This window comes from Pantherophis guttatus, chromosome 7 (assembly GCF_059756535.1).
Source record: "Pantherophis guttatus breed Tessera chromosome 7, ASM5975653v1, whole genome shotgun sequence".
NCBI lineage: Eukaryota > Metazoa > Chordata > Lepidosauria > Squamata > Colubridae > Pantherophis > Pantherophis guttatus.
This window is the reverse complement of record NC_142069.1, coordinates 42,417,962-42,431,606: the sequence shown is the minus strand read 5'-3', so window position 1 is coordinate 42,431,606 and position 13,645 is coordinate 42,417,962. Positions and strand designations below refer to the sequence as shown.

The following is a 13,645-nucleotide window of genomic DNA, read 5'->3' as shown; positions in this document are numbered from 1 at the left end:
CCTCCTTCTTTCCCCATTAGGTAGGATTTGAAAAGAACAATCTATTTCTTCAACCCATGCTTTGTGATTTTGAAAGGAATAAGTTCTATTGCACTCACTGCACATTTAAGGACTTCTTTCTTTCTGAAAGTATGTTGCAACTAATATTTTAAAACAGGAATAGCACATTTACTGTTGATCGGTTGCTTTTTTTCTGATATTGGATAGGGATATTTCGTTTTTCCGACAAGTGTTTAGAGACTCAGGGAGATAAAAAGTCAATTGCCTACATAAAATGCAAGTTGATTGCCTACAATAGAAATACAAGGGACTATATCAAAGGACAGATGAATTGAAATGCCTTTGGCCCTTGAAATATTTTTGTGTATTTGTTTGATCTTTTTTTTTCTACAGGAGCTCCGCATGAAAACCCTTGCATATTTAATATATAATATCATGAAATGCAAATTCTGTATTCTATATTGATGCTCATTCAGTTTTATTTGTAAGTAATACAAATTGAGAATATAGCCAAATACTGTCTTTTCTATGTATTTATAATGTGAATCATGTTTATGTGAATTCTTTTCAAATAATAATATTTTGTAGTATAAATAACAATCTTAGTGTTGTAAGAGTAGAGATACCAGAAATATATTTTAAGAGGTAAATTGGTCTGCATCAAGGAAATAAGCACATACATTATTGCAACTGGATTCATTTTTATTTTGGTCTAGTTGTAGCATAAAAATTTTTGGGATTACTCATAAATTACAAATTGTTAGTAGCATTTGAAAACAATCTAATCTAAATATCATATAATAATATTAATAAAACACACCTGTAATAATACCTTAAACCAGGGGTGGGCAATTGTGGCCCTTTTACAACCTGTGGACTTCAACTCCCAGAATTCCTGAGACAGCCAAGCTGTCTCAGAAATTCTGGGAGTTGAAGTCCACAGGTTGTGAAAGGGCCACAGTTGCCCACCCCTGCCTTAAAGTAATACTTCAACTACACACACACACACACACACACACACACACACACACACACACACAAATATGAGATTGAATGTGTAAAGATACAAGCTTATTACAATTCTTTATAAAGTTACAAAGAATGAATACTAAATACAGAAGCAAATTAAAATGAACCTCTAAGTATTAAACAACGTAAACCACGGGTGTCAAACTCGCAGCATCATATTGCTATCACGTAACGTTTCGTGATGTTTTTCCCCTTCGCGGAGCTGGGTTGGGCATGTCCTGCGTGTGACATATGTGGTCCACGGGCCGCCATTTTGACACCTCTGAGTCCTAAACTCTCCTGTTTAATTTTTCAGAATACATATTTTGCAGCAAATTTTAGTATAGTATGTACCTCTATATTCACTCCACCTTTTATATGAAAGGATGTGAAATGGCGGCAAATCAGGGGTGATTTGCTTCTGACAGGTTCTAGAAAACCGGTAACAGAAATTTTGAGTATTTCGGAGAACTGGCAAATGCCACCTCTGGCTGGCCCCTGAGGGGTGGGAATGGACATTTTGCAGTATCCTTACCCTGCCATGCCCACCAAGCCACACCCACCACACCACACCACGCCCACCAAGCCACACCCACAGAACTGGTAGTAAAAAAAATTGGATTTCTGCGGCAAATGGCATATACTCTATATTCTGGAAAGCTTGTGAAAAGTTTAGGTGGCTTTTACTATATGATTTTGTATCAAAGTGAAATTTACTCTGTACTAATATATACTGTAAACCCAACCTTATGGAATTACCTCTTTATCATATGGGTTCTTTTAATAAAGTCTAAACAATAGTTAATTCCAGATACTTTAAGTTCATATCAATAATTGTAAATTGCTACTTTTACAGGTTTCCAAGTTGGCTGGTGTTATGCTGAGTCATGGTGTGAAGAAAGGAGATTGTGTTGTCATCTACATGCCAATGATACCACAGACAATGTACACTATGTTGGCTTGTGCAAGAATAGGAGCTATACATAGTCTTATTTTTGGTGGATTTGCTTCGAAAGAGCTTTCTAGTCGCATTGATCATGCCAAGGTAATAAACATGTCTTTTATTCTGAGAGGAATACTTTAAAAATGAACTTTTCTTTCACAGATCTCTGCCAGCTTAATTGTGTGAGAAGATCAGAACTGATGCCATTTACATTGTTTATATATCATAAATAGCCAATACTGATAGGTATTTTATTACTCAGCCATGAAAAAAATGCTTACACTTGCTTTGAAGTAATTTCATATCTTAAATTTGCGCCTAAAAGAGCAACTTTCTTATAAGTAAGCTGACCTAGGCTTGAAGCAGAAGGATAATACGTGCATTCTTAATTCAGGCTATGTCTTGATTTTTCTGAATTCATGAGAACTTAGCACATAGCATGAATTTAGACAGAATTTAAATTTAGGACAGCATGCTCCTTTAGCAGAAGCTTAACTGATCAATATAACCTTTCAATCAAGAGTTCATTTTTTTTAGCATTGGACACGTTTGAACTATAGAGTGCATACTGTGACAATGCATAAAACATATATTTATTGAAAGGATACTCTCTATCGTTCCTTACCACCTCCAGCTTTCATGTCTTCTTCACTCAAAACTATTCTGAAGAAGTCACGTGAGACAAGAAGCCTATTAGATGCTAGATACTCTGACATATGCACACCATGTTGAATAAACTTGCTTTGAATGATGCTAGCTGGTTATTTTGTATGCTTTTGTCATCACATTGGTTCATTTTTTTAAAAAGTTATAATAGCAATGAATGGTGGGTTTTATCAGTAATGTTGTTAATAAGATTTCCTTTGATCTTCTAGCAATAAGTTTATTAAAGATAATTCCTCCATGCGTTCACTACAATGAACTTGTCATGTTCAGAGGCCATAGATAATTTGTTTCTTATCTTTTTTACAGGTAATATTCATCAATTACAGTGTTGAAAAGAAAGAATTCCAACTGCTTCTGCACTAGTGCTTGTCTGCTTTGCAGATGATTATGTTGTGGTTAATTCTTGTTTTTCTCTAGACTAAGAGTATTCCAAAAGTATAGTTTAAAGGTAGGAGTAAAAATGAATGAAATTTCTTTCAGATTCCAGAGAGGATTATTTGTTTGGGTATTCACTGCAGAACAAAATTAAACTTGGTTTCTTCATATTGTCGGTTTTTGTTTTTTCTAATCCAGTGAAATGTTGGAAAGAAAGGATGTAATAAAGCTTTTTTGCATCATTACTTTAATTTTATTACGTTTTACAAGCTCACTAAATGAAAGAAAACAAAAAAACCCCACCAACTTGATAGCGATCATGTAACACACTGACAAATGTCCTCCTCTCAGCTTCAGTACATGACATCAATTACTGAATCCTACTGTGATCTGATTGGCTCATTGCCAAAACAAGATGACACCTGATTGGTTCTCTAAACACTCATGCTCATTGGCTACAATCAAATGAAGGAAAGCTACCTGATATCAACCTAAGCAAGTTGTGCTTCCTTTTTCTGGTTATTTGGCTATAATTCTTCATAGAATACAGATAATAGAACAAACTTTCTTGCATTACATTCTTGATTAAATTATCTTTCCATTGATATATAATTTTATGGTACTACTCCCAAAAACAATGGTGTTATTAGCCATGAAACCTCAAAAATACACTTTTCCCAAAAGATTTCCACAATTTTGGCCGCTACTGTATATGTAGCCCATGCTGTATTTCTCTGTGCAGACTTGCAAAGGCAGTTTGAAGGGAAATACAGAGATACAACCAATATGCAATTACCCAGACTTTACATATACAGGCAACATGTATATATGCAACATTTTCACTGTAATAATATTTTTTGGGGGGGAACCATTTATACAGGGTAAGTTAGTCTTTAATCTTTCAGACCTTTTGGACTAACCTAAAGAAAGACTCAATGGTTGGTGAACTTCTGCATTAGAGGGTATGCCTAATAAGGAAGTTTCAAATTGTGATTAATATGGCATTACTGATTGAACAATCTAAATCTGTATTTGATGTATTGAGCAAAACTCCTAGGTTAGGCAAAAGATACATTGAGTTCAGACTTTGCATCAGGCTAAGAATCATTTAGTATTTTTAGTGTGTGGGGTTGCACTAAATATTGGGGGGAAATAAAAGTTTGTAATTTAAATTTAAAAACATATTTATGCCACAGGATGATGAATCCAAGACTTGAAACAACTTGTAAGTCTAAACATGAAAACAAGTCATTCTTTTGTCTTGCTGCAAATGCATACACATCATTTTTCTATTTAAACAAGCATTTGTGCATGTAATTATGGGGGAAAGATCCTGGGATTCTTTGCTGAGTGGATTCTTTGCTTGTGGAGAAGGAGGTATGATCTTGGTGCTTAATATGATTTGAGTTTGTATGTATATGCATGTATATGTATGTATGTATACGTATATTCATATGTATGTATGTATATATGTATATATAATATACTCTCTTTTTTTTTAGCCAAAACTGGTTGTAACATCCACATTTGGAATAGAACCTGGAAGAAAAGTGGAATATGTGCCACTTCTAGAGAAAGCATTGGAGATGATCAGTCATCAACCAGAAAGAGTTCTGATTTATAGCCGCCCTAATATGGTAATTATAGCAATTTATGTTCCTCATTTCTCTAGTCTTTTAAATCATATTTCTGTAGTTTAATTGCAATATCTCATTTCATTGGATTCTGGCATTTCATCATTTTAGTCTGAATTTCCTGTTCTTTACAGCCTTGATATGCACTGCTCAAAAAAATAAAGGGAACACAAGCAGAAGACATCCGAGATCTGAATGAATGAAATAGCCTTATTAAATACTTTGTTCGTTACATACAGTAATTTTGTGTTCCCTTTAGTTGTTTGAGCTGTGTATAAACTACTATATGTAAAGAACAAAGTATTTAATAAGGCTATTTCATTCATTCAGATCTCGGATGTCTTCTGCTTGTGTTCCTTTTATTTTTTTGAGCAGTGTACATTTATATGTGCTATTATATCTACTAAAATTCTTGCATAAAGAAGATTTTATTATTATTTTATTCTTTTCTCTGTGCGTGTACATAAATATGGTTTTGCAAGACATAATGTTAGTACCTTCTATACAGGGAGCTGTTCCTCTTAAGCCAGGACGTGATTTGGACTGGAATGAAGAAGTAGCCAAAGCAAAGCCATGTGAGGCTATTCCAGTAGATTCAGAACATCCACTTTATATTCTTTATACATCAGGAACTACTGGTACACCCAAGGTAGGTGTGTATTTCAATGGAAATACTTGTGATCAAGTTAAGTTCTACTCCAGATCAGGCAATATTTAATTAATTTCATTTTTTTTAAAAATTCCTCTTTAGTTTTCCCCTAGTTTTTTACAGGGGGTGGGTAGGTGTTGATGTTCAAATTCTGTTCATCCTCCTAACTTATTTGGCACAACTTTGCTTCTGTATGGAGTGCGGGACACAGGTGGGTTTCAGCAGGTTCTGACCAGTTCTGGAGAACCGGTAGCAGAAATTTTGAGTAGTTCGGAGAACCGGTAGTAAAAATTCTGACTGGCCCCGCCCCCATCTATTCTCTGCCTTCCAAGTCCCAGCTGATTGGGAGGAAATGGGGATTTTGCAGTAACCTTCTCCTGGATTGGGGAGGGAATGGAGATTATACAGCATCTTTCCCCTGCCATGCCCACCAAGCCACACCCACCAAGCCATGCCACGCCCACCAAGCCACACCCACAGAACTGGTAGTAAAAAATTTGGAAACCCACCACTGGTGCGGGATAAGATTAAAGGCCTGAGCTTGTGTATATTAGTGACATATGGTCAAAATCAGTGGAATATTACTCTGTGTGTAAAGAAGTAGCAACAAAAGTTTAAAAATTCCCATAAGAACAAGAGGAGAGATCATAGCAACGCAGCCACCTTCTGTAACAGAGATGAGAATGTAGAAAGGAAAGGTACATTGAGCTCTAAATCTAAGAGATAGAAAATGCTTATGCATCATAAAAAGCACAGGCTTTTCTACATATTTCCTAGTTGCCTAAAAAGATGTAGGCAGGCCCAGATGACCTCTAAAATCCATTTGTTATTTTATGATATATTCAGTCTTGGTGTAAATGGGTTGTTTGCGGAAAGATAGGAGACAAGTAGGAATAGGCTGAGTTTTTCAAACTTATCAGGTTAGGGATTTTTCAACATTTGGGAATGGGGAAGGAAGAATGCACTCCTGACTCAATTATTTCAGCTCTTATTCCAGTTATTGTTGAAATACACCTTGATAGACATTGTTGCTGTTCAACCTGTTCCAGAACCTTCTCTCCCTTTGTGAACATAGCTGCCTTTTTTGGGGGGGGGGAGGTGTCTTCTGCCCTTTTATACTTTCCCTTCAACTAGCCTATCCCTTTCTGTTAAGGAGCAAGGTAGGGCTCCCAGAGCAGTTATAGACACACATCCCTTAAGAAACAGTATGTTGTGAAACTAGCCAGCTGCAGACTCAGATCTGTGATTGAGCTGGGCCAGTCAGTCACTGAGTTGACTCTGAAGATTTGTAAGGGTGATTGGCTAATGCCAGGCAAGATTATCCATGCTGTTCTAAATATCTGGGGGAGAAAAGAAACTAACTGCTGGGATGTGCTGCTCCAGCATGCATTTTGGAAAGTGCAGGGAAGGCCAGTTTTTTAAAGCTAGAGTTCAACCTGTGCCTAAGCAACACTGACCTGGTCTTCTCCAGTGTTGTTCTGTGTTAAGTCTATTAAGCCATTGTAGCAGTTTCTCTGGCCGTGGGAGGAGCTGGTAAGCCAACAGTGCTAAGCTATGGGTGGCCTCTTTGAAATTGGAAGGGTATATGTGGGTTGGAAGCAACAGCTGTCTCATTGCATTGAATTGCATTCCTTTTCTGCCTCACATGCACACACTAAATTGAACAATGATTTGAACCATAAAATGTCCCTCCAAAAGATGCTTTCATCAATAAAATACCAGAAATGATGACTATGCCCATTCAAATGTGTGGATTTTCCAGCCTGTACCATTTCCATATTAAAATGGTATGGATTAGAAAATGGAAGCTATAAACCTCCAAAATACTAACTATATTTTGTAGTGATTCAACTGAGAACAGCTTATTTTCTTTCAATTACCTGAAGTTCTTCCTACATCTATTCATGGTCCGAAACAGGGATGTGACTTTCCACATGTTATTGAATTATATATCCATCTATTATGATCTTGTTAAAGTTCAGAAGTATCTGGAAGACTGCAGAATATTCACCATTCTTTAAAAAATGCATTTGGATTAACAACTGCAGAATCTCAATTTTTCTCCTGCCATTGTAGAATTGCACATTCCCCATATTGCATGTAAGAACTAGATTCTGAATAAAGAACAAATTCATGTAACTTGTAACCTATGCTTGGAAATCTGAAAGCTCTTAGAATTAAGTAGACAATATTAATTTCCTGCAAGTGTTCATTTAATTCTAATTAATTATTTAAACATCAAATTTCTTTCATTCAGGGTGTTGTCAGACCAACAGGTGGCTATGCAGTTATGCTAAACTGGACTATGTCAGCTGTATATGGACTTAAATCTAAAGAGGTAATTTCAGTTTATATAATATGTTTCAATTAAGAAAATATGTACCTATATTTTAATTACATTTTATATCTCATTTTTAGGTCTGGTGGGCTGCATCTGATTTAGGCTGGGTGGTTGGTCATTCTTACATTTGCTATGGACCTCTTCTGCATGGGAATACAACAATTTTATATGAGGTGATTATTTTTAAATTTTTAATTATTTAACTTATTTGAGTTGCTCTTCAGCAAACAGCAAATAGACACATACATTTCTGTTAATTAATGTGTTATCACTATTACTACTTTTAGTAATAGTGCTTTTCACCAGTCTCATATAGAATGTCTGGTTATGATGTGATTAGGAAGGCTCTGTCTTCCTTGGAGAAACATAATTTGTAGAGCCCTCTCATCTCTTTAGCAGCTAATGTTAGTCTAAGATAATAAAAGTTTCCTGCTATGTAAGCAAGCTACAGCAAGCCTGAAGTTTGCATGTTCCACATCTCTATATACTAGAGGTGAAGACTGGAAGCTTTTTCCTCTGATTTTAAATACAGTACTTTTTCCACATTATATGCCATCTGGAGAACTATATTTTATTCAATTTCTAAGTAGTGAGTTTTAAAAACACCTTTTTTTAAAGTACATGATGTGCGCTTTTTCTTTGATAATGTATATAGAAATCTTACCAAAGATGCCTGCAAGGCCCAGGCAGGTTAATAAGATAGTGATTTTCTCGAAAATATTAGCACCAAGTTATTAAGGAATTTAAAAACTTAGTTTTGAAACAGAAAGCATACCCAAAGTCAGCCTCTGAGCCACTGAGATAGCTTTATATTTGTAAAAGGAACAAAAAAAAAAAAAAAAAAAAACCCATTCATGGAAAGAGGAGAAGCTCCTTCCTCCCCAACTCAGGTGTTCATCATCACCCCATCCACCATGGTCTTCATTTGCAAAAAAAAAAAAAGGTATAGTCTCCATTGACTAAAAGCCTGCTCATACCTGGGTTTAAAAACTGTACAGGATTATGAACATAAATCAACCAAAACATATGAGAGAATGAATATGTCAATGTTCCAGAAAACCCGATCTCCAATTAAAAACTCCAAAGCAGGGGTGAAATCCAGCAGGTTCTGACAGGTTCTGGAGAACCGGTAGTGGAAATTTTGAGCAGTTCAGAGAACCGGAAAATACCACCTCTGGCTGGCCCCAGAGTGGGGTGGGAATGGAGAGTTTGCAGTATCCTTCCCCTGCCATGCCTGCCAAGCCACGCCTACCAAGTCACACCCACAGAACCGGTAGTAAAAAAATGTGGATTTCACCACTGTTCTGAAGCAAACATTTTCTCAAAGTTCCATTTATTAGAATAGGTATACTGGCATATCTGGGAAACCCCAAATCTGATAGTTCCAGGTTTTCCCTCAGTAAATCAAAACCCCCCAAACCATCCCCTCATTCATCAGTCGATCACATGCTCCAATCACCATCCGTCCCATCTTGAGACAGCACTCCAACCACTCATTCTCCAGATGCAGGATCGTCTTGACCTTGACCGAAAGGAAGAATGCTATTTTGTCTAAATACATTCCCTCTACTAAATCCCCCCTCCTACTTTCCCACACATGAGAAGGTGGCAGCGTGGAAGCTTCCGGCCTAATATGGCTTCCAAAACTGACAGAATAAGTGAGGCTCTGAGTTGAGTTCAATTTCAATAATTTTCATGGATACTTGCATGGAGTTTTCTTGATAACAATTTGGAAGGAGTTTAGTTTAGTGTATAGGTCTGGGATTTCCAAATAGTGCAGTGGTGGGTTGCCCCTGGTTCTCACCAGATCTATAGAATTGGTAGTAAAACTGGCGGGAGACTCCGCCCATCGACCCCGATGTCATCAAAATGCGCTTCTGTGTATGTGCAGAAGAACGTGTGTGGCCTCATTGCGAACGGGTAATAAAGGTAAGTAGAACCCACCCCTGAAATAATGGTATCTAGGCATGAGTCTGCTTGAAATCCAAAGAAGGTCAGCCTGGTTTTGTACCTACTGAGATGTGTATGCAATGTGTTAATAATTACCTGGTAACAATTTGATGCAGTACTTGCAAGACATGTTTTTTTTGTACCTCAGTAATTTATTCAGTGCATCACCAGACAGCTTTGACACACTAATGTGGCTGCATATGAATAATTTCCTCATGTTCGTACAAATGCATTTTAATCATTGTTTCAGTATTCTGCTGACAAGTTGATGCCATGTTGCAGTGAGCCCTTAAACTGAAAGAATTATGGAATACCTTTTACCCAATTACATTTTTAAAACTAATCTCTTTATAGGGAAAACCTGTAGGAACTCCAGATGCAGGTGCTTTTTTCCGTGTGCTGTCAGAATATGGAGTAGTGGCTCTTTTTACTGCACCAACTGCAATTAGAGCAATCCGTCAACAGGACCCTGAGGCTGTCCTGGGGAAACAGTACAATTTGACAAGGTGAATTTTGGTCTTTTTGCTTATCCTATTTGCAGATGATGCAAAATTGGGTATGATAGCAAAGCCCTAGAAAAGAGAAATAACATTAAAATGGGCCTTGATTGGACAAATGGCTTTAATAAGCTCCACAAACTAGGACAGCAAGAACAACGCTCTCTGAATGTGGCTTTGATCTCATTAAACTTGTTTTGTATTTATTTCTTCCAAATACTTCATCTGTGGCAGATGCACTTCTAATCTCATTTCTTTTATTCAGGAATCTATTTGAAAGATATTGTCAGATAACTTCAGTTACCTGATACCTTTAATTCTCTTTGTCTTTAGAAAACATCATCTTCTAAAACTATTGCCACTTCTCATTATTGTTAGGCCTATTCATATTATTTCATTCCTGAACTCTACCATATTAGAATTTGTTGGTGAAAAAAATATTATTTTCTATACTTCTACCTTTACACCAGATAGAACTGGACAATGAACTGGAGTGAATGTATTTTTAATTGAACAGGATAATTATCTTCTGCGATAATCCACTTTACTATTCTATTGTTTTGGCACAGTGGCTTGTTCTGAGTTTAAGAAGCTGATTCCACATGGAATCTCTCAGCAGGATCACCTTCTATCTAATTCACATTAAAGAAATCTGCTGCCAAGTCTTCTAGTCAGCAGGAGGGCTCTAAAGGATGATTTTCTCCTTCCCTCCTGGGACACCCAATAAGAAAAAATATATATAAACCTTTAGTTATGTAAAAAAGAAAAAGTGTACTACTTGCTTTAACCAAACAGATACACAGATACACAGAGACAAGAATCACTTGAGGAAACAGTTACGAAGTTCACTGGGAATGTGAGGCTTGCCTAGAGATAGCAGTTCATCCTCTCAATAGTCTGAGCACTCTCCTAAACAGTACATTTCAAAAGCACAATGCCTACTGAAAGTGCTCCCATAATAAAAATATAGCCACAAGCTGCTTTTGCAAAAATCTTTCAGAGTTGTGTCATTCTTCTCTTGGTTGCTTGATCACTCCTGGATCTTCCTCTTTGGCCAGTTTAAATCCTGTTTGCTTTGAACTGAAACTTGGCAGCTTCTATATTTCCCTCACTGGTTGATTGTGCTAATTAATCTGAATCTCATGCACTTAACCACAGCATTATGTGGCTGCAGGGAGTTGTGAGCCCTTTGAAATTGGTCAAGACGCAGTACAAAGACCACAGGAATGCCACATTATTGTTTGATGATATAATAATAAAAACTAGAAAGCCTGTCAAGTTTCCTTTTGCCTCCTAGTATGCCAGACAGAATTAAGGTGGAATTATTTTGCGTTTGTTTCTTATGCTTTATTTAATTTCCCAGGACTGTCTCTTACTTTTGATGAACTGTTACTGCATACTTTCTTCAAAATTATCTCAGCACATCTCTAAAGGAATGGAGTCCCAGCAGGGCACAGTACTGCAAGAAGAGAAACATTGTCCCTTGTTCCCTTTATCTCCCAGGCTGCCTCTTACAATCATTTCTTTTTACTAGCTATTGTTCTTCAAGATGAATTCCTTCTGCTCCTCTCTTTTGTCTTTATAGGTCTCTGTATGTGTGTCTATCTTTCACAGACACAACAGCATTTTTTTCTTTTCTTAATGAACAAATCTAACCTTTGGTTCTTCTCTCTCTATTTATTTTAAGCTCTCCATTCTGGAAAGTCACCTGTTCTGTTTTTCATCTGGATCAGTGGTGGGTTGCTCCCGGTTCGCACCAGTTCGCAAGAACCGGTAGTAAAAATTTGTAGTAGTTCAGAGAACCAGTAATAACATTGGCTGGCCATGCCTCCGAACTGGTCCCGGACCAGTCGCCACTCACTTACCCCACCCACCTCATCAGAGAGTTTTTTTTTTTTAACTTTTAAAACCATTTTTTCTACAACCTCTTCGGCCAAAAAAATGCTTTTAAAAGTAAAAAAAAAAGCCTCTGATGATCGCGCGGCTCAGCTGGGATTGTCAAAGGCTTCTAAAAGCCGAAGAGGTTGTAGGAAAAAAAATGCCTTTAAAAGCCTCTGGTGATCCCAGCTGAGTTGCCTGATAGTCAGAGGCTTCTAAAAGCATTTTTTTCTGCAACCTCTTAAGGTTGAAGAAAAAATGCTTTTAAAAGTAAAAAAAAAAAAAAAAAGTTGGCCATGCCCATCCAGTCACATTACCCCCCACCAAGCCACACCCACAAAATAAACCATGCCCACAGAACTGGTAGTAAAAAATTTTAGAACCCACCCCTGATCTGGATGTCATGCTGTCAAGCAAGAAATCTTTTATCACTTCTGCATACTTTACTATCTGATGGTTCTATTGCCTTTGATTCCAACTTCCATCCACTACAGACTACAGATCCCTAGCACTCAAGTTAATTTCCTTACTCTTCCTTGCAAACCTCTACACATTTGCATAAATTTACTTATTGTTCAGTATGTAAGTCTATTGTAAATCAGTACCACTATAATTGTAACAGCTGTAATAACAGAATCCTGCAAGTCTGAATCCTTCCTTTATCTTTGTGCTATCTAGGGAGGCACCTGTCTGAGCCATTTACTCATTTTACTATATTGGCTGAGACTTGCGCCCCTCTTATCTGACTACTGTGTTTCCCCGAAAATAAGACCCTGTCTTATATTTTTTTGAACCCCGAAATAAGCACTTGGCCTTATTTTTAGGGAGGTCTTATTATTTTGGGACGCGTGGAGCAAGATGGGGCTCCCTTGCTGTCTTACCTGATTTCCAGCTCTGTCTCCCCAACCCTAAGGTATTTTTGGGGAGGGCTTATTTTCGGGGGGGGGGCTTATTTTAGTGCATGCACTCAAAAGCCCGATTGGGCTTATTATCCAGGGAGGTCTTATTTTCGAGGAAACAGGGTACTGCCTTGGTAGCAGCTCTTCTTCAGAGCCATTCTTTTTGCTCTCTACATCTACACAAGAAATTTCCTTCATCTAACAATGTGCTGTATGTGTGTAATGATAGAAGAATCTTGTTTCAGTAGCATGTCATCAGCTACTTGAAAATTATGTACGTTTGCTGTGCAAAAGGAAAATGTAATAATCTTTGAACGAACAATAAACAATCAATCCAATTTACAGACATTATGCTAAAATAAACGTGTTTGTCTCAGGTTCTTTTGTTAGTAAACTAACACGATTACTTATTTGGAAATCCTTGTAAGATAGAGAATCTGAGGCTCTACGGCAGAGGTGAAATGCTCCCGGTTTGGACCGGCTCGGGCGAGTAGGTAGCGATGGCGGCGGGCAGTTCGGAGAACCAGTAGCAAAAATCCTTGCCCCTGCCCCCCATGCCCAGCTGTGCCCCGCGATCATCAGAGCCTTTTTTTCCTTTTAAATGGCTCTGACCAGCCAAGCTCTGACATCCCAGCTGAGTTGCCTGCTAATCAGGCAACTCAGCTTGGATCACCAGAGCCATGTAAAAGAAAAAAAGTTTCTTTTTTTCTCCCCCCCCCTCCCAGCCTCCAGCTTGCTTACCTTAGCTGCTGATCGCAAGACGATTGCAATCCATGCATCAGCAAGCAACTGGATCTCCCTGCCT

General features: G+C 37.6%; 1 protein-coding gene across 2 annotated transcripts in view; it reads left to right on the top strand.

Moving 5' to 3' along the window:
- Positions 1–13,645, top strand: part of ACSS3 (acyl-CoA synthetase short chain family member 3) — a 51,354-nt gene that overhangs the window by 18,348 nt on the left and 19,361 nt on the right. For both annotated transcript variants that reach the window (XM_034403613.3, XM_060694647.2), the window contains 6 exons: positions 1,865–2,053; positions 4,495–4,629; positions 5,135–5,275; positions 7,533–7,613; positions 7,694–7,789; positions 9,921–10,072. In XM_034403613.3, the coding sequence (XP_034259504.2) occupies positions 1,865–2,053; positions 4,495–4,629; positions 5,135–5,275; positions 7,533–7,613; positions 7,694–7,789; positions 9,921–10,072 (794 nt within the window). The remainder of the gene's footprint in view (positions 1–1,864; positions 2,054–4,494; positions 4,630–5,134; positions 5,276–7,532; positions 7,614–7,693; positions 7,790–9,920; positions 10,073–13,645) is intronic.